The following is a 22,008-nucleotide window of genomic DNA, read 5'->3' as shown; positions in this document are numbered from 1 at the left end:
CCCTAAAGTCCTGCACTCGACCAAGCTTCTTCCTTAGGGAAGGACCCAGTCTGGGATCCCTGAAGAGCCACAGCATCTGTGTGGACATTCCCCGCCCCGCGCCGCCCCCCCCCCCCCCCCCCCCCCCGCCCGGTCCTTTGGTTAGAAATAATAGTTCTTGATTGATTTGCTACTAGTATTTTAAAACCTTTGGATAAAGAAAAGAGAATCAGACCTAGAGCTTCCTGGTTCTAAGGCAACATAGTAGCAGTTAGGATAAGATGATTATAGCTGGATGAGTTCACCTGAGAGCTTGGGGCTCCCTTGTTCCTACTCTCTGGCAGAAAGCTCAGATGTCTGTGGTGCACCGGCTTATAGTTTCTGGCCCTTTGCCAGGAAGCAAAGGAATCATCAGAGCTATTCCATTAATAGAGTGGAATATTATATCTATGCTATATTTGCTATTTCTTAAATATTAAACATTTAAAAGTTAATGTATGATCCAAGTATAGAGTAAGGGCTATGAACATACCCAAGATAGGTATTTTTTTTGCAACTATTAATATTTCATATCTACCCTTATTTTTTTTTTTCTCGAGATGGAGTTGCCCAGGCTGGAGTGCAGTGGTGTGATCTCAGCTCACTGCAAGCTCTGCCTCCCACATATCTACCCATTTTTAATGCAGATTTGGGTTTCAGTGCAGGTATGGGTTCTTTGGGCTCTGCCTTTCAGAGCTCTGTTAGGAAGCTTTTTCATCACATAGACCAGCATGGAAGCTTTGTATTCAGTCCTTTGAAGTTTGTACAAAGCACTTTGATCCTTGTTTCTGTATCTGTTTTTTGGAGGGATTATTGATTTGATTCTAAAGAATTCCATTTTATTGCAATTTAAAGATAACAGCTTAGTAAGAAGCATAATTATGAGTATCAATACAATTTGAGTCAAAATTGGACATATTTTAAGTAGGTTAATGCAATGTAATTGTTCTCTGACATCGTATGAGTATTGTCCCCTGAGCTTTTATCATTTCAGGCTTTTTCTTGCTAATTTACATTTCTATAGGTTAAATAAACTATTTAACCAGAGTTTGAGAGCATCTGTGTGCCATGTACTGTGCGAGGCATTTTTAATCAAATATTTTTATGTGCTTGCCAAGTGGTAGACCCTGTCTTAAGGCAGTTGGAATATGGCAGTGAACAAAATCACAAAAGTTTTTGAATTCAGGTAGAGGAGAGGAAAAAATGCATAGAGTAGATGGCTATAAATACAAAAATAAAGCATGGATGAGAGATTGGGTGTGTCAGGTGGGCTAGCTGCAATTCTAAATATTGGGGCCTAGTGATGGGCCTTGCCGTCACATAGCTTCCAGCCTTGTAATAATTCTTTATTCAAAGAATTGTTGTTCTTTGATCATAGTGTAGAGTAAGGGCTATCAACATACCCAAGATAGGTATTTTTTGAAACTATTAATATTTCATCTGTACCCATTTTTATTGTAGATTTGGGTTTCAATGCAGGTATGGGTTCTTCTGCCTCTCCCCTCCCCCTCTCCCCCCGTCCCCCCTCTGCCCTCTCCTCCGTGTCCCCCTGTCTTCCCTCTTCCCCCCTCTCCCCCGACCCTGCCCCTTTCCTCTCCTCTCTTCTCTTCCTTTTTTTGAGACAGCGTCTCACTTTGTCACCCAGGCTGGAGTGTAGTAGTGTGGTCATAGGTCACTGCAGTCTTGAATTCCTGGGTTCAAGAGATCCTTCTGTCCTCAGCCTCCCAAGTAGCTGGAACTATAGGCATGTGCTACTGTGCCTAGCTAATTTTTATATTGTTTAAGAGACAGGGTCTTGCTATGTTTTCCAGGCTGTTAATTTTAAGCTCCTGGACTCAAGCGATCCTCCCATCTAGGTGTTTCAAAGTGTTGGGATTACAGGAATGAGCCACTGTGCCTGGCTTGTTTCTTGATGATCACTTCACCATTAGAAAGAAATGTCCTTCTAATCTACTGAAACAGAGCGCATTGTCCCTGCTTTGTCCAGAAGGAAACCAAAGCTTTGAAAGTCAAGTAAATTGCCCCATGAACACAGTGAGACCCAGATCTGACTCCAAAGCCCATGCACTTAAAGATGGTATCAGACCATGTCAACTTTGAAATTGTTATAGAAGAATTATCCAACTTTGGAGCTAAGGCTGTCTTATATTTCATTCTGAGGTGTTGTGCAGTCAGTTGGCTGGTTCATGGAGTGTGTGTGTTACCCGCGTTACTGTGAACTTCCCCTTCACCATTGCAGTAGTTCTATTTTAAAGGACTTTGGGTTATGCCCTGTGGCCACATGACAGGCAAAGGAGCTGCTTGGTTACCGACTTCCATGCAGTGGGATACATTTGTATGTGAGAGAGTAAACTCTGTTTACTCCAGCAAATCATTGACTACTTGAATTCCTGGCATTGCATTTCAGAGATAGGACACTAATTTGGCTGGTCCATGTATCATGTCCAAGAGCATGTTATAAATGCTCATATTTAGAAGGGAATGTAAAGTGAGTAAAAGGTAATAATGGAAAGGTCACTGCTTATTGTGTTTATCACAGAATAGGATATCCCTTGTATTTCCAATGATTGTTTTATCATGATAAAAAGTGAAAAGTAAATGAGTGTGTTGGATTAGAAACCTTTATGAGGAGTGTGGAAATGAGGTCAGGGGTTCAAGAGAGCTCTGTTTTTCCTTCTGCCTTGAGTGTGCTTATGATCAAAGTGGAAGGATGTTCAGCCCAGTGCATTCTTTGTCTTGGACATTGATGGTTCTTTTGTGCTGTGGCTAATTTAATGTTTGATATGTGTATGTTGGTTATTAGTCTAAAAAAGGGGCTATATATTTGCAACTCTGCTATTTTTTGTTGTCAGTTTCTAGTGACTTTCCCCACTTACTACTTCTAAGTTAAAGTGCTGGGTTGTTTGTTTGTTTGAGATGGAGTCTTGCTCTTGTCGCCCATGCTGGAATGCAGTGGCGCAATCTCAGCTCACTGCAACCTCCGCCTCCTGGGTTCAAGCTGTTTTCCTGCCTCAGCCTCCTGAGTAGCTGGGATTACAGGCACCGACTACCACGCCTGGCTAATTTTTGTCCTTTTAGTAGAGGCGGCGTTTCCCCATGTTGGCCAGGCTGGTCTCGAACTCCTGACCTCAGGGGATGTGCCTGCCTCAGCCTCCCAAAGTGCTGGGATTACAGGCATGAGCCACTGCACACAGCCAATGCTGTGGATTTTTATAAGATAATTTTCTTTTTACTCAGGAGATAAGCTATGGTTTGAGCACATGGGCTGTGGAATTTATTCTACTTGTTTACTTTTTTGAAGGATAATATACAGAAAAGTATACATATTATAAATGTACAACGTAAATGCTTTTTGGAAACTGAGCACACCTAGGTAGCCAGCTTCCAGATCGAAGCATAAACAGTTGGCATCCTAGTGCCCCATCCTCTTCTAATCTCTTCTGTCATTCTCTTCCCGCAAGGGTTACCACTGCCCTGACTTCTAACAGCATTTTTTTGTTCAGCCTGTCTTTGTACTTTATATGAATAGAATAATACAACCTGTACTCTTTTGCATTTGGCTTCTTTTTCTTTCCATTATTTGAGAGGTTGAACTTGTGGTTGAATGTAGTTGAAGGTTATTTTCATTGCCATATGATATTTCATTATGTGGATATGCCATAATTTATCTATTATAATGTTAAAGACATCTACCCTGCTTCTAGTTTTTCTTGTGATGAATAGTACTGTGATAAGCATTCTTGTATATAACTTTTTGTTAACATATGTAAGCGTTTATGTTGGATATATACCTAGGAATGGAATTATTAGGTTGTATAATACCAATGTATTTAGCTTGAATACATATTACCAAGTGACTTAAGAGTTTAAGTAGTTGTACCAATTTACATTTCCATCAGTAGTGTGAGAGTTCTTTTGGGAGGTGGGTGAGAGGTGCATGCTATTCTTAGGTTCATTTCAGTACATGTTTGTTTTCTGGAAAGGAATGGTCTTAGTTGCCTTGTTCATTCTTTGAAAGTTAAGTTAAAAATTTGTCTCTGTGTACTCACATTCTCCTTTTATTTTTTCTTTGTATATATGAATATATATGTGTTTTATGTTGATGTCTTCTACATGCATATATAGATGTGTGTATATTTTATCTTGAAATATACTACTGTACTGTTAGACTGGACAGGCCACTTAGAAGCTTTCTCACTCAGGCTTCTACAAGTCTCTGAATTCACACCGATCCTGCTTAAGTGTCTCTAATGAGGGGAAGTGCTTTCTTTTTAGGATGACCCATCCCTTTGTGAAGAAGCATTTTGTTACTTCTTCAACACTGTGGTGACATCTGCCTCTTTTTAACTTCTCCCATAAGTATCATGCCCTTTCATATGTGAGCAAAAATCCATGATTCTTATAATATAGTGAAGTTTCTTCAGGCAGAGGTTCATGGCTGTTTTTTAAACTGCCACTTTTCAACATTTGCAGGGTCAAAGTCTCTGAGCAGTTTGCTCTGGAGAACTTGGATTAAAAACCTTATGGATGATGGAAAAAAAAAAACCTCAGTGCAAAGTCGCTTTTATTTTTCTTTGTGTGTGTATGTTTTTTGTTTGTTTGTTTGCTGTTGTTGTTGCTGTTGTTTTGAGACGGAGTCTCGCTCTGTCACCCAGGCTGGAGTGCAGTGGCCCAATCTCGGCTCACTGCAAGCTCTGCCTCCTGGGTTCACACCATTCTCCTGCCTCAGCCTCCTGGGTAGCTGGGACTACAGACGCCCGCCACCACGCCCAGCTAATTTTTTTTATTTTTAGTAGAGATGGGGTTTCACCGTGTTAGCCAGGATAGTCTCGATCTCCTGACCTCATGATCCACCCGCCTCGGCCTCCCAAAGTGCTGAGATTACAGGTGTGAGCCACCACATCCGGCCTCTTTGTGTTTTTAAGGTTTTTTTTCCCCCATTTCCCAGTTTTTCTTTCATGAGCACACTGATCCCCCCTCATTGGGTTTAAACTTTAAGAAGGAAATACAAAAAATGCATATAACGTATTTAAAAATTATACTAAAATGAATAAAATGAAAAAACAGCACTGCTTTTTATAGAAAACTGACAATTATATTAATGAATATCAGTGAATACAGAAAGTCAATGCATTATACTTTTGTCGAATCAATGAATATGGAAAAATTCTTCTGATGGAGATAATATGAGCTCTAAGAGATTTGAACTTCCATGTGATATTAATATTCATAGAACTTTAGAATAAAAATGAGTTTTTTTCTAGCTATAATTAATAATTTAAGGTTCACGGATATTACCTAATGGATATTTTCTTTCTTTACAGGCAAGAAGAGACTGATAGGAGAGTGAAAAATGTAAGATGCATTTATCTTAATGTAGCATTATAAGTGGTTTTCACTTCCGTGTTCTGTAAGAAGGCAGTGAATCTAAAATTATACTCTACATCTCTTTTCTAATTAAATTTTTGGTTACAAACCAGTTACAAACAGTAGATATGTTTAAATATATGTATTACAATATATGGTTAGACTGTTCAGCTCCCACTTTTAAGGGAGAACATGTGGTATTTGGTTTTCTGTTCGTCCATTAGTTTGCTGAGGATAATGGCTTCCAGCTCTGACCATGTCCCTGCAAAGGACATGATCTTGTTTCTTTTAATGGCTGCATAGTATTCCAGAGCTGAACAATGAGAACTCATGGACACAGAGAGGGGAACAACACACATTAGGGCCTATCGGGTGATGAGGGGAAGGAGAGCCTCAGGATAAATAGCTAATGCATGTGGGACTTAATAGACAGGTAATGGGTTCATAGGGGCAGCAAACCACAATGGCACACGTTTACCTGTGTAACAAACCTGCACATCCTGCACGTGTGTCCCAGAACTTAAAATAAAATAAAATTTAAAAGCATTTGGTTAGAGTGGTATAAGAGGATAGGTTACATTTAGGAAGCTGTTTGTTATGTGTTAGTAATATGCTAAAGGCAAGTAAACATATTTTAAGATTTTTATGGAAGTAAATAGGAAACTACCAATTTAGACTTTAAGGAAAAGCACTGAATGTTTAAGGGCTCTGGGTAATTGATCAATGTAGACTCATATGTCTTACAATATTTTATGGAAATTGCAAGAATATCTAAAAATGTTGCAGCTTTATTAAAAAGTTTAACATCCTTATTAAGGAAGCTGAGAATTATTGATGTTTAGGTGATCGTTCTGTAAGTTCAATGAAAAAATATTGATTGCTTTAAAAGTTTCATTTGTGTTTTATTTTTTTCCCTCTTCATATACACTAGTAGAGTATATGCATGATTACCTTTTGGAGTCTGGACTTTTGGTCTAAGAACTTGCTCAGAGACAGGAAAATTTAGCAAGAAAAATTAAGATTTTTAATGCCTTTCCCCTTTCCCATAAACTTAAAAGAAAGTCTACTTTTCACCCACAGAGTAATATGTGCTATCATTTATCTACAGTACTCACCTACATTTGAGCTTGCAGTTGGTTGCTAATCGACTGATCTTGTTATTCATGGATTTTTTTTTTTTTTATTTTTTAAGGTTTTGATAACATTGTACTGGCTGGGAAGAAAAGCACAAAGCAACCCATACTATAATGGTCCCCATCTTAATTTGAAAGCGTTTGAGAATCTTTTAGGACAAGCTCTGACGAAGGTAAGTAAACTACATCTGTGTGAGATTACTGCTGTAATACAGTATCACTACTTTCCCTTCCTCCTCTCTTCTTCTTCTCCTTCTCCTCTATAACAAATATGGCAACTCCGACTCTCTTTGTCCCACTCTCGATTGGACTGAGTAAAGAGGAATGTTACTCATTTACTGGCTTTATATGCTGCCATCAAGGAGTGAGTTGGATCTAATCCAGAGCAATTTCCAAGGTAGAGAGACTTGCTTACCTTTTAATTATATGTAATTTGATGACACATACATTGGTTTCCTTCCTTACACACTTTATGTAGCTTAAGTATTTGTATACTCATTGTAAACTCAACCTGTAGTAGAGAGGTGCTTCCTGGACTGTTAACACGCATGGAATTTACTCAATTTCTTTGTAGTAGTGTATTCGTATCATAAATGATAGTCTTTAATGCTCACACTTTCATATCCCCACAATTCTACCATGTTGCCTCTGTTTCCTAAAGAGTAGGGCATGGTGTTAACTGGAACTTGATATAAGGTTTTTAAGTTAGAATCCTTTGTTTTATACACATTTCTAGTCATTCATATTTTGGAATCAATGTGACAGCCTTTTGAATGCTTGAGGACTATTTGCAGAGAGCCAAGTGCCAGGACTGACCGTAGTTCTGCCAAATCTTCATTTATAAGATCCACATGGGAAAAACGAATTTCTCTGGGTAGGGGTATTTATTCAGGGAAATTTGTAGGACTCTGAAGAGCCCTTTTGTGTAGTCACAATGGTATTTCATCATCTAATTAGTATTCATTGCTTCATGGGTTTCTCTAATGGTTAAATGATACCACACCAGTAAGGCATTTAGCATTAGTCTCTAGCACATTGTAAGGTTGCAATAAATATTAGTTGCTGTGATTGAAAGAAAGTTTAGGCCAGGATGAACATGATAACCTTGGCTTGCACCTACCCTGATCTTTAAATAATTTTGCCTGAGCCCAGCCACATGTATTATAGCAAGAGGTGGGATTATAGAGCCTAGAAGATACAGGTATTCCTGTTCATCACCAAAATGTAAGGAGTCAATAACACTCTATTCAAATTCCTTGAATAAGTTAATTCAGGAAATAGCTGAGATATTAACATGCATACACATTGTACTAAGTGTTGGGAAAACACTCATGAGAGATTACCTAACCTCATAAAGCACAATTGTCTAAGATAGGTAAGCATATTGGTCACTGCAATGAAGAATAGTGAGACTCTAATGGAGGAATTTCAGGGGGCTTTGAGCATGGGGAGAACCTTGCCTTACAGTTATTTCAGCTAATAACACTTTTGGTTAAAACCTATGTGAGTTTTAACCAAAACTCACAGTGGCTCACACCTGTAATCCTAGCACTTTGGGAGGCTGAGGCGGGCGGATCACCCGAAGTCGGGAGTTCGAGACCAGCCTGACCAACATGGATAAACCCCATCTCTACTAAAAATACAAAATTAGCTGGGCGTGGTGGCACATGCCTGTAATCCAGCTACTTGAGAGGCTGAGGCAGGAGAATCGCTTGAACCTGGGAGGCAGAGGTTGCAGTGAGCCAAGCCTGGGCAACAAGAGCAAAACTGTGTCTCAAAAAAAAAAAAACAAGGCCGGGCGCGGTGGCTCAAGCCTGTAATCCCAGCACTTTGGGAGGCCGAGACGGGTGGATCACGAGGTCAGGAGATCGAGACCATCCTGGCTAACACAGTGAAACCCCGTCTCTACTAAAAATACAAAAACTAGCCGGGCGAGGTGGCGGGCGCCTGTAGTCCCAGCTACTCGGGAGGCTGAGGCAGGAGAATGGCGTAAACCCGGGAGGCGGAGCTTGCAGTGAGCTGAGATCCGGCCACTGCACTCCAGTCCGGGCGACAGAGCGAGACTCCGCCTCAAAAAAAAAAAAAAAAAACAAAACAAAACAAAACAAAAAAAAAGGTGTGGGACTTTGGCTTCTGTACTAGGGTTCTCTTTATAGCCTTTGGTCCTTTTAATGACAGTCTGACTTAGGTTGAATAATCCTGGTACAGTGTCTATGCCAGGAATGCTTTATCAAAGACTGTTTCCTGTTACCAGTTTCAAAACCAGAGGAGGTAGGTGAAGACCTTATGTTGTATAAAACTATGGTTGTGGTTCCATTCCATTATAATAAAGTAGGGGTAGCTGTTAGAGGCATGTGACTGTATCATATGTTTTGTATCAGTTCTGTTAAAATCAAAACCAATGTGTTCATCAGGCATTTCCCATTTAACCGGATAATGCTTAAAAGCTTATATAAAATACCAGTTAAAAAATCATTGGTGGAAGTTGTAGCACCTCATTCAGTCATCTTAGAAGTTGGAGGTGACTCATTTTAGTTGACTTGTCAGGGTGCCTCCTTAAAAGCCAGGCACCAGGGCCAAAGGTTATTTTATAACTGAAGTGGCTGTCATCAATAACTTTAACATTTATGAGGTCAAACATCTATCTTGAGTTTTGAACTCTGAGGCCTTAACAACTAAGTGTCTAAGAAACCTGACAGATCTAAACACGTAAATTTTAAAAAGTCTTTCTGTATATTGAGAAGCATTTTGGCAGCACCAGCACTAGGCCTGGCTTCCCCATCTGCTTGGAAGTAGCAGGATGTAAGGTAGGCACTAGCATTTTCATGACAGGATGTCAACTCTAATGCCAGGGTGTCGGCGTCTAAAGCACATGAAATCTCCCTGAAATCTGCTAGACCTTTTTGGTGCTCCAAACAGTTGTCAAACAATTGAATCATGAATTGACGGTATTAGATCAAAAGTATGCCTGAGACAGCTGCTAATTATTCACATATTCAACATATTCAGCTTTTTCATATGTTGAAAATATTTATAATTAAAAATTGAAAGAAGAGTATAACAAATTCCCAGATATGCACCATCTGGTTCAATTATTACAATTTTCCATACTGGCTTTACCTACATATGTGTTTACCCATCCATCTATGTTTTTACTTAACCATTTTAATATAAACTGCAGGTGTATTTCTCCCCAAATACTCAGTATGCATCTCCTAAGAATATGAATATTCTTCTGTATAGCTACAATGTTTATTATATTTAAGAAAACTTAGATATTCCCCATTATCTAATATTCAGTTGACATTAAAACTTTCATACTTATCTCCAGATACTTTTCATAGCACTTTTTATTTTGAATCTTGACTTAATCAAGGTTCACATAATATGTTTCATTGTTAGTAATTACTAGGTTCTTTAAATTGTCTCTGTATTAGTAAGCTCATCTGAAAATAACATTTCTGATTTTTACTATGACAAAATTATCTTCACCATATAAAACATTGTAGTTACTAGATATTCATTGATTACGATAAGTCAGGACTACACCATGGGCTTTGTAAATTTTACTTACATCTTAATGTTTAAAAAGCCAGGTTATATTTTGTCACTAACATTCACAGAAGAATGTTAGTTAAAAGTGCTTATCTTTAGTAAGTTCTATATAATTCACAAACCTACAGTTAACATCATTTGCGATGTTTCTGTGTATCCTTTATATGAGCCAATAAAAAATTAATATTTTATTTAGGTCCATAGAAAATAAGTTATGTATGTCAGCAAACAAGTATGCTTCCCTTTATTCAACAAGAAGGATAAGCCAGCTGCCAGGACCTTAGAACCAGGTTGTGTAATTAGTGAGAGTACATGAATTCTGTGAAATTTATGCCCACTTGCTCCTTTTTATTTTTCTGGGGGGAGGGTTAAATAAGTTCAGTTGTTAAGGTTTTATGTTATATAAGCCATCACAGATATTTCCTGGAGATAGAGTGAATATAATCTTGCTGATTTATCTCCTTTTGGATGACTAAGTTAAGGTTAGTTTTTCTCTTTGACTCTTTTCACATTTATTGTTAGAGAACTGTAATAACTGAGTTTAGCATTTCAATGTTACTCTATGAACTTTCATTAAACTAGTAATTTTCCTTATTTTTGAATAGAACATATGTACTAGTTTATTAAATAATATTGAATATCTCCTTATTGTTACTTTGAGTATTGAATACCTCCTTATTGTGTCAGTTGTGGGGAAACAATTATAAATTTATTTTCTGTTTTTCATCAGCTTTTTTCTATGTCCGACAGAAACCTCATTGCCTTACATGTCAAATGAAACCCAATTTAAATTAGGCAAACAAGCAAGTAATAACCGATTGATGATATTTTTTGGAAGTTTATTTAACTTACTATTCTTTAAAAAATGTTTCTTTAGGCACTCGAAGACTCCGGCTTCCTGAAAAGAAGTGGCAGGGACAGTGGCTACGGTGACATCTGGTGTCCTGAACGTGGAGAATTTCTTGCTCCTCCAAGGCACCATAAGAGAGAAGATTCCTTTGAAAGCTTGGACTCTTTGGGCTCGAGGTCATTGACAAGCTGCTCCTCTGATATCACGTTGAGAGGGGGGCGTGAAGGTGTGTTGTGTTTTGGCTGTCAGTTTATTTGTTTGCATATCAATGGAGAACCGGGAACAAGAGAGAATAGAAAAATGGAGCGAAAACTAGGCAAAAATTTCACTTAGAAGTGGATTTTCATAAAGACTCAAGTATAACTGGGGGTTTTGTTATTTTTTTCTCCTTCATGATGGTGATAGTTTCATTTTTGAAAAGTTTCATTTCTGGAAAGGACTGGGAGGTGACAGTTAATTGTGACCTGTTTTATCAGTGATAATCTATACTGGCTCTTCTGTCTCCAGATTCAGGCTTAATTTGTGTTCATGAGTTCTATAAACTGATATATCTAAACATAGAAAGGAATATAAGATTGTGCAAAAAAAAAAAAAAAATCTTCTACTTTCTGAGTAACTTTCATCCTTGGCTTTTTTCAAAAGATTAAAAAAATTCTCTTAAGCAAAAACAAGAGAGATACTTTTACAGTTATTTCTATAGATGAGAAGAAATGACTGCTATCTATCATGATAGAATATTATGTTAAACTTTGTAGATTGAATAATATACCACCACCTAACATACTGGTAGAAATCCTCTTGTCCTTTCAGGGTCAGAGCTAACCTAGGACAGAGCAAGTGTGAAAGGAACATATTAGAGACATTCTGTTGTGGGAAGGAACCTTCTTTCAAAATCCCAAGCTTATGGTCAGTTCAGTTATTTCAATGCACATCTTATTCCTGTGGCTACTGGGTATAGCATCAGCAATTTCTGACTGCACATCTCCAGCTATTCAGATTTGATTAGATTGAAATCACAAGTAAAGTTTTTTTGAAATATTTATATGATTCTACTGACATCAACGTGAAAACATTGAGTTCTGGCTGTGAATTTCTGCTTGATTGTTAGGGATTTTACATTACTTGTGTATTTGGAATATTACTTTTCTATTTCTAGATATTTTTCCCAGCATATCTATGACAAAAATATCAAAAATCAGCAAACTTAAAATAATTGTACAGTAAACACACATGTGTTTGTCGCCTAATTCCACCATGATGTTTTACTATGCATGATTTGGCTTATACCCATCTCTCTCTCCTCTCTCTCTCTTTCTCTTTCTCCCCCTCCCTCCCTCTTTCTTTCTCTGTTATAATTTAATCATCTTACTTTTTGAGGCATTTCAGAATATATTACACTTGTCCTAAATACTTCAGTATGCACATCATTAACTAGAATTTATTCTTTGTTTTGCTTCTGATGTGAAACTTATATAAATACAACATACTGTGAATTTGTTTTCCAAAATTTCAATCAACAATTTATTAAGCATGGTAACAAAAAACCTGAATGCTTTATCTTTTAGAGTAGTAGTTTTTAAAAATAAAAAGTGTGAAAGGCTATTTAAGCATTCACCTTTGTAATTACTGCCACATATATTGGCTGTTTGCTGTCAAGGTGTGACAGATTCATAGCCTAGATGACGATTCCAATACGTTTAAGGAAATGAATCTGAGTATGTGATTCATCTGAGTGGTTAAAGCTGTAAAAGCAGAGGCTGAAATTCTGAACCCGCTGTATTTCTTTGCCCTGACTGAAGAACCTACTCCATGTAATGATGGAATTTATATCTAGCCAAGGAATAAAAGGGGAAAAGATAGAGGGCATGTGGGTATATGTAGGCTTCGGTCAGTTCAGATGCAGTGGCCCACCCAGCAGTGTGGAATCTAAGGCGTCTTCTCAGATCCTAGTTGGAATAGACACCTGTCCATGTAACCAAAAGCAGAGGGCTACTGTCACATTCCTTTCTGATCTTGGAAATGGGGCTGCAGACCTTGTTTGAAGAGTGTGGAAGTGAAGTCTTGGAAATTACAACTAAGCAGGGAAAAAAAGCCTGGGATGGAGGCACCTGGATGATGAAACTCTTTTGTGATCAGCGTGTTAAAATTCTACTGCTACCCTCTAGATTGTAGTCCTAAATTGATGAGCACTATAATACAGGGTAATATTTTTTTTTTTTTTTTTTTTTTTGAGATGGAGTCTCGCTCTGTCGCCCAGGCTGGAGTGCAGTGGCGCAATCTCGGCTCACTGCAAGCTCCGCCTCCCGGGTTCCCGCCATTCTCCCGCCTCAGCCTCCGAGTAGCTGGGACTACAGGTGCCCGCCACCGCGCCCGGCTAGTTTTTTTTGTATTTTTAGTAGAGACGGGGTTTCACGGTGTTAGCCAGGAGGGTCTCGATCTCCTGACCTTGTGATCCACCCGCCTCGGCCTCCCAAAGTGCTGGGATTACAGGCTTGAGCCACCGCGCCCGGCCAATACAGGGTAATATTTTTAGGATAACAAAATTGCAATGTCACATTCTCTAGTTTTACATGAAAACTCATATCAAGAATGATATTTGGGGGGGGAAATTATCTGCAGGTACTGTACTGGGCTAAAAAAAGACTTATCTTAAAAAGTAAAATAAAAAAAAAGACTAAAAAGTCTATGACTTTAAAATTCCACATGTATAGATTTTGGCAAGAGTAATTGATATACTTATTGGAAATGAGAGATAAATGTCTAATTTTTTAGAAGGTGGTAAAAAGAAAGCACCAGTTGATTGACTACTACCCCTCATGGTCATAGCTGCGTTTACTTTCTCTCTTTTACTAAGACTCTACTCTCCTTTTACCGTGTCCCTGTCTCACAGCTGTATGTTAAGCAACTTCCTGTAGACTGTTCTCAGTGTTATTTACTGTAGCTTCCTGCCAGGCAGGAGGGAGGGGAAGAGACTGCCTTTAACTCAGGTTAACCCTGCAGGTGCTCTACCTGCTGAGAGCTTGTAGCTGTCAGGCGCTGTGCACAGCCAGGCCCGGAGAGAACCCGGGTGAGAAGCAAGTAACACTTCCAAACCTTTATAAATGCACAGGAGGCAGGAAGAGAAGAAGGGTGGGAAAGAGAGACAACTTGGCTTGGATCTGTAGTGTTGTTCTCTCCCCTTTTCTTCCTTTGTCTTTAAAAGAGTAGATTTATTATTCTTCTTTTAAGAAAGCAGATTACTATTTGTATCTATCTGACCTTGAGGTGTATCAAAGGGTGTTCTTTTGAATTTGTGTCTAAATGATTTTGAATCATAATACAAGGTTCCCAGTATAATTTCCATGGCCACTCAGAAGAAACTGTGAGTTCTGTGCTCTCATTTGGGCATAAGACTTGAGATTCCTTTGGAACTTTAGAAGTCATCCAGTCCAACCTCATATTTAATATCTGATTCTGGTTCATCGGATCTATCCAGACCCTTTACAAACTTGTTGTTGTTTTGCTTCTCTTTCTACATCCTTCCTGATCTCTCCCCTCACATATATATTGTAGATAGCTGCATGCCTTATTTTAAATTACTGAGTTCCCCTAGAATTACTTTTGCATGTTGTTTTAAGTATCTGTGACTCCATTGCTAGATTTTATTTCTAGGTATTACATCAACAAATCTTATGGAAAATCATGGAGACAGAGATTGAGAAGAAAAGGGGCTCACTAGTAAAACAGGACGTTTTCTGCTTAGAGCCTACAACAGCAAAAGAATGTACTGCATGTGCCTCCAGTATGCAAAGCAAGTTCCTCCTAATGGATCTTATCACAACTTCGTGACAAATTTCTAAAAATATTCCCTGCAGTTAGCAGTGGCAGCACTGGGTTTCTAAGGGAAAGACAAAGCAGGCGCACTGTGTGGGTTTCAGTTAGGCGAATAATCTGGAGAGTAAAGCAAATTCTTGTGCCTCCTTTATAGGTTTTGAAAGTGACACAGATTTGGAATTTACATTCAAGATGCAAGATTATAATAAAGATGATATGTCGTATCGAAGGATTTCAGCTGTTGAGCCAAAGACTGCGTTACCCTTCAATCGTTTTTTACCCAACAAAAGTAGACAGCCATCCTATGTACCAGCACCTCTGAGGAAGAAAAAGCCGGACAAACATGAGGATAACAGAAGAAGCTGGGCAAGCCCGGTTTATACAGAAGCAGATGGAACATTTTCGAGGTACTGAAATGGGTGTGATTATTGAGTTTCGTATGTGTTTCGAATGTGGTGGGATGTTAAATGTGGTAAAAAGAATGGCTCTTAAATGTGTTTCATAGATCATATATTAAGCTTGACTTGTGAGAATATTTTTCATCCCTCTATTTTTAGTTATACATATCTTGAAGCCATTTCTTCTGTTTTAGAATGTCAGCATGTGATTTGCTAGGTCTTTTTTTAGATGCATGACTTCAGTTTATTGGTATTTTTCAGCTTACCAGATAATTTATATTGTTCATGATGAGCCCTGCCATGTAATGTTTCTCCTTTTTTGATTGATCTTAGTGGACATGAAAAGAATCCTTTAATTTCTCAGCAAATTAGCAGAACAGAGTGTGTTTTTGCAAATCCAGCTTCCTCTCATGGGGAGGCGTATGGTTTTGAAAGTGGTTCGGCCTCTGAGGATGAACGAAGGTTTCCTGACATAGTTTTGGATGACTTAGCCAACCGTAGATTCCAAGTGAAAAAGAGGCCCCAGAATTTCATCTCGAAAATCACCTCTCCTAATTCTTGTCCGCCAATATTTTCTCCTGCTGATATGTTCGCCATGGGGCTGTATGGACTGACGAGGTCAGAAATACTTGTCCTGGATCCGGCTGTCTATCATGCTGCTGATTTTAATTCAGAAAGTAACACCCCAAATTGTTATGTGCCTCTTTCTTTTAACACAGCTTCTAATGAAGTATCTTTGGCCCATGTGTATCTAGCTATCCTTGAATTAAAATGAGATGCTGTTATAATAAATTTGTCCTAGGAGTTGTGGTGGTGATGAGAATGGGAACTAATTTGCTTTGTTCACAGTGGTGTAAACTTTGTGAACCAGAAAGCATGCCGTTTGTGTGTTGTGTCACAAATGCTCATACAGTGTCTTAACCAGTTGGATGTTTTGAACAGTAATCAGAGGAGGATTTGGGGCACCAATATGGAGAACTGGCCAACTGTACAAGGAACTTCAAAGTCCTCTTGTTATTTGGAAGAGGAAAAAGCAAAGACAAGAAGCATACCCAACATTGTAAAGGATGATCTTTATGTACGCAAGCTCAGTCCAGTCATACCAAACCCAGGGAATGCTTTTGATCAGTTTCTTCCCAAATGTTGGACCCCAGAAGATGTGAACTGGAAAAGAATAAAAAGGGAAACTTATAAGCCATGGTATAAAGAATTTCAGGGATTCAGGTTTGTCGTTGTGCATGTTTCTATTATACCATTGTACATTCAGTACCCCAGCTGGGGTTCTATGTGCATGTTTTTTATAATAATAATAATAAGAGAGAGAGAGAAAGTCTAATTAGTTCTCTAGTGTCTACAGAACCTATATAATGGAAATGAATTTCTGTTTAAATTTAAACCTGAGGATCTAGATCTTAAAAAGCCCTGTTCCATACATAGTCGTAGCATGGCATTATTTTTAGTAGTTCTGTTTTTCTCCAATTCTTTGTCTCATTCCCTCCTCCCTTCTTTTCTTCATGTCACTCACAGTAGAAGGAATTCAGATTCTGAGGATGAGGACTCAGGTTCTGACAGAAGCACCACCGTTTTTAGTAGAGCACAAAAAGCAGAGTGTAGGCTAGATGGCAACTGCCAAAGACCTTCACTCTTGCTGGAATTAGCTACCAAACGGGCTGTAAAATCACCGGACTCCCATGCAGCCAGGAGAAGCAGTAGTGCTTCGGATGACCCCAGGTGCCCCTGTCTGCATGAGCCTGCCTGCTGGGGGTCTGGCCTCAGACACCCCTCTGCCCGCTTCTGCTGCTCCATTAACCTGGGACCTGATTGCATTGAATCAGGAAACCTGACTCATTTAGTGGACTTAGTACAAAAGCGTAATGTATAACATGCTGCTTTCTGTGCAACTACATCAGCTTGGAAGTCTGTAGGATTCAACATTCTTCTTTAGCACAATAATGTGTGAGACAGGATATATTTACATGTGGCAGTTTTGTTGAAAAGCCAGTTCAAAAAGTCTTGTTAGAAAGTTTACCTAATTTTACAGTTTTGCTGTGTGTGGAGATGTGGAACAAGGAAATAACTTTCAGGTAGAGTCTGGGAAGGGCAAGTCTAGGGAAAATGCCAAGGAAAGATTCCTTGAGCTCTTTTATAAAACTTAAGAGCAATTTATTTTCTCTTTTTCCGGCTGATTACATATACCTATTGCATAAAGTGCATGATGCCCAACTTGTGAAACTTTCAAAGATTATTCCTTCTTCTTCAGGGGGCACTTAGACATGGTGGCAAATGGAATGAGGGGTACCAGGGGCCAAACACAGTGGCTTATGCCTGGAATCCCAGCGCTTTGGGAGACCGGGGCAAGTGGATCACTTGAGGTCAGGAGTTTGAGACCAGCTTGGCTAAAATGGTGAAACCTTGTCTGTACTAAAAATACAAAAATTAACCAGGCATGGTAGGGGGCACCTCTAATCCCAGCTACTCGGAAGGCTGAGGGAGATGAATTGCATGAACCCAGGAGGCAGAGGCTGCAGTGAGCTGAGATTGCACCACTGCACTCAGCCTGGGGGACAGAGCAAAACTCTGTCTGAAAAAAAAAAAAAAAAAAAAAGAAAAGAAAAGAAAAAAGGGTACCAAGGAGTGGCTTTTATGTGTGCCTGGGAGGGGTACTTAGTCTATACTCCAGCTCCATCCATGGCCTCTATGGTGCCCAGCTTTCCTGAGAAGTATGCTCTGCTCTTATTTCTTTAGAGAGTATCTAGGAAAGTCATGGGTGTTGCATTAAATGCTAGTCTATTCCTAGCAAGAGTCCCCCAGTGGTCCTCTAAAATAATTTATCCTCAGTAACTGGCTAGTTGGTCTGCTACTTACCTTTGGCTAGTCGATCTGCTAATTACCTTTTCTCCCCAAACTTAATAAGATTCTCTTTCATTTTTCCTCTCTGTGCATCAGTCAGTTTTTACTGCTTCAGGCCCTCCAAACATACTCTGATGACATCTTGTCTTCTGAAACACATACTAAAATTGATCCCACTTCTGGCCCAAGGCTCATAACCCGCAGGAAGAATCTCTCTTATGCACCGGGCTATAGAAGAGATGACCTGGAGATGGCGGCCCTGGATCCTGACTTAGAGAATGATGATTTCTTTGTCAGAAAGACTGGGGCTTTCCATGCAAATCCATATGTTCTCCGAGCTTTTGAAGACTTTAGAAAGTTCTCTGAGCAAGATGATTCTGTAGAACGAGATATAATTTTACAGTGTAGAGAAGGTGAACTTGTACTTCCGGATTTGGAAAAAGATGATATGATTGTTCGCCGAATTCCAGCACAGAAGAAAGAAGTACCGCTGTCCGGGGCTCCAGATAGATACCACCCAGTCCCTTTCCCCGAACCCTGGACTCTTCCTCCAGAAATTCAAGCAAAATTTCTCTGTGTACTTGAAAGGACATGCCCATCCAAAGAAAAAAGTAATAGCTGTAGAATATTAGTTCCTTCATATCGGCAGAAGAAAGATGACATGCTGACACGTAAGATTCAGTCCTGGAAATTGGGAACTACCGTGCCTCCCGTCAGTTTCACCCCTGGCCCCTGCAGTGAGGCCGACTTGCAGAGATGGGAGGCCATCCGGGAGGCCAGCAGACTTAGGCACAAGAAAAGGCTGATGGTGGAGAGGTCAGAGTGTGTTTCTGCAAGGATTTTGCTTGTAATGGATGATCTTGTGTAACTTTTCTCATGCAAGAAAGCAGCTCATCATATTGCTCAACTCTGCATGTCACGTGCCATTTTGAAGCATCCCATAAAACTTAATTTGCTTTGAAAAACGCTCATTTTGTAGAAAAAGTGCAATTCCATATTTGCGTGTCTCTAAATAACTTATTTAGGCCTCTAAATAACTTGTTTAAGACTGCATATACATAAACATTGCCTTTGACTTAAGCAGTACTGTGGTACTATTCACCAATATGAAGTTTCATAAAAATGTTTTCCAACTTATATTTCTGGACTTCTCATGTTCAGGCATTTCTGTAACAGTCTGGTGATAGTTTGGTTTTATGTGTTGCTCACATTTTAGAGTGTCTGATTTTTTTGGGTGGTAAAATTTTCCCTGAAAATATGGCATTGCAAATTTCATTTGACTTAAATTTTTTTTGGCCTAGGTTTCTTGGACTATCATTTGTAACTTATTTTTATTTATAAAGTTCAGTGTAAACATTGATGTTAAAATGCATGAATGATATTTGTTGTCTGCTGAATTTTGTGTGTATGTAATCATGGCCATTTTGATAGTTTGTATGATGCAACTTGCCTTTTTGATGAATGTTCGGTTTGTGGAACTTAGGGATGGACAAATCTGATTAGGTTGAATAAAATTAAAGGATCCAAATCTAACTTAACAGTTCCTGACAATGGGAAGCCTTTTCTTATGGATTTGTTAGCTCAGAGTAAATTGAGGAAATTCTTCATTTTGCTTAATCTGAATTTCCTGAGATAGGAAATTGATGCGAACTTGAGACATGATCAAGAATGTGATGGAAGAAGTGACCTTTTGAGATTTGTCCGTTTCCAATTAGATTCTTAAGTGAAAGACATTAAATGTTTAGAAACTAATATAACTGGGAAAAATGACTTTTTAATTTTTGATTTTCTGGTTTCTTAGACTCTTTCAAAAGATTTATGGTGAGAATGGGTAAGTTATGTGGTTCACAGTAAAAAATCTGTGCCTATTGTTTGTTCTTTGTATAATTTACTGTATTTCTGGCATGGCATGTCACTAAATGGGGATGTTGTGTGCTGTGCATGAGATTTTTTTAATGGGAAATGTTTGTTTTGCAATCTAATGACAATATTTCTGTGTCTTGGTGCCCAGTGCATGAGAAAATTGTTTTATTAAAAATTTAAACTTTAGCTCCATCCCTTCTTTTTTCCTTTTTAAATATTTAGTGAGTTGATTGAAAGTAACAAAAGCACTTGCCTAAGTTTAGGTATATGTATTTTGGTATTTGGTTGCTACTTGGACTAAAATTCTGATTTATGGATGCTAAAGCCCAAGTTACTACATTTTAGAAAATCAGTGATGGAAAAAGAATATTAGCATTTACTTCAAGTTTAGAATACACCCAGTTGACATTATCCATATAATCAGCCCACTGGGAACTTCATTAGTAGGGATGCGTTAATCTTCCCTAGGTGGTATGTGGAAGTATTATATTTTCAAGATTCCTGATTAGGAAAAAAAGGTATAATATGGCTATGTTTATGGTGCAAAATTGACCTTCAAAAACTGCAAAAATCTTCTTAATTTCTAATGTCATTGTCGCAAAAACTACTTTTTTTTTTTTTTTTGAGACGGAGTCTTGCTCTGTCGCCTGGGCTGGAGTGCAGTGGCGCAATCTTGGCTCATGGCAACTTTCACCTCCCAGGTTCAAGCAATTCTCCTGTCTCAGCCTCCCGAGTGGCTGGGACTACAGTTGCATGCTACCACACTCTGCTAATTTTTGTATTTTTAGTAGAGACAGGGTTTCACCAGGTTGGTCAGGCTGGTCTCAAATTCCTGACCTCAGGTGATCCATCCACCTCAGCCTCCCAAAGTGCTGGGATTACAGGCAAAATCTACATTTTTTTTTTTTTTTTTTTTTTTTGAGGCGGAGTCTCGCTCTGTCTTCCGGACTGGAGTGCAGTGGCCGGATCTCAGCTCACTGCAAGCTCCGCCTCCCGGGTTTACGCCATTCTCCTGCCTCAGCCTCCCGAGTAGCTGGGACTACAGGCGCCCGCCACCTCGCCCAGCTGGTTTTTGTATTTTTAGTAGAGACGGGGTTTCACCGTGTTAGCCAGGATGGTCTCGATCTCCTGACCTCGTGATCCACCCGTCTCGGCCTCCCAAAGTGCTGGGATTACAGGCTTGAGCCACCGCGCCCGGCCCAAAATCTACATTTATAGTAAATCATTTATTCATTCTTAGTACAAAATCACAAGGTGGCTGTATCTTAATATTTTCCACCAAACCTTCTGTAACTTTGTGTATCTAAGGGCCAATAGTGTTTGAGCAAAAGGAAGAGAGTTAAAGGATGAAAATGTTTTAATCTGCTCAGGCCTTAGTAGCTAAGTGTCTTCCCTTACAAGGATTTACTTCATCTATAAGAATCTCTAGTTTTGATAGCTTTTTATAATTTTTGATAATTCAGAAATGTTGGAAGCTACTAAACGTAAAGCAGTGTAACCATTCTAGATGCCAAAGGTGTAACTGAACCATAGGCAACAAATTGCAAGTACTTGTTAGCCACTGATTTTGAAAACCGGGGTCCCTGCATGCTTTCCATGTGCCATGCAAAGGCACATTATCCCCATTCCAGCTCATCTGCATGACGCTTAAGCATTTGCTACTTTCAAGTCATAGGAAAGCTGTTTTAACTTGATTAACAATCTCTTTGCAGCTTTAAGCATGTTGAATTGTAATTTTCAGAAAAATTTTCATTTGTAAATTAAATATAACTTTATAATGTAAGCAGATCTCAGAAATTGTTGCTTTTCTTAAAGGGAATACAAGTAACCAGAGTACAAGTATGTGTTGGGAATGCCAACATGTACAACCATTTCAGTGGCTGGGTATGTTCCCCGTAGTGAGGGATAAATTATATGACTGAGTTAGAGAAGAAGACAGAAACCTAAAACCAAAACTCGAAAAGCTAAAGATTTTTCTGGATTAGAGCTAACAGCAGCAAATGTTTTCTATCCCAAGATAGTTGTTCGGATAGTACAATATTTGTTTTAAAGGCTGTTCTGCATGCAGTTCAATGCCAAGGTAACTACACAAATAAAGCAAGATTGTCTGTAAATTGAGACTGAATAATGCACGATGTGTCAAACAATGGAAAGTATTATA

At 38.9% G+C, this 22,008-nt stretch overlaps 1 protein-coding gene across 18 annotated transcripts in view; it reads left to right on the top strand.

Moving 5' to 3' along the window:
- The window catches only part of LMO7 (LIM domain 7), a 223,679-nt gene that overhangs the window by 151,402 nt on the left and 50,269 nt on the right, over positions 1–22,008 (top strand). For 9 of the 18 annotated variants that reach the window (XM_033177528.1, XM_033177526.1, XM_033177524.1 and 6 more), the window contains 8 exons: positions 5,343–5,373; positions 6,578–6,691; positions 10,951–11,149; positions 14,891–15,143; positions 16,077–16,358; positions 16,662–16,865; positions 18,081–18,800; positions 19,786–19,815. In XM_033177528.1, coding sequence (XP_033033419.1) covers positions 5,343–5,373; positions 6,578–6,691; positions 10,951–11,149; positions 14,891–15,143; positions 16,077–16,358; positions 16,662–16,865; positions 18,081–18,800; positions 19,786–19,815 — 1,833 coding nt within the window. The remainder of the gene's footprint in view (positions 1–5,342; positions 5,374–6,577; positions 6,692–10,950; positions 11,150–14,890; positions 15,144–16,076; positions 16,359–16,661; positions 16,866–18,080; positions 18,801–19,785; positions 19,816–22,008) is intronic. The other 9 variants (XM_033177530.1, XM_033177529.1, XM_033177535.1 and 6 more) reach the window with 4 other exon arrangements.

This window comes from Trachypithecus francoisi, unplaced genomic scaffold, assembly GCF_009764315.1.
Source record: "Trachypithecus francoisi isolate TF-2019V2 unplaced genomic scaffold, Tfra_2.0 Lachesis_group18, whole genome shotgun sequence".
Classification (NCBI taxonomy): domain Eukaryota; kingdom Metazoa; phylum Chordata; class Mammalia; order Primates; family Cercopithecidae; genus Trachypithecus; species Trachypithecus francoisi.
This window is presented reverse-complemented; position numbering and strand designations above follow the sequence as displayed.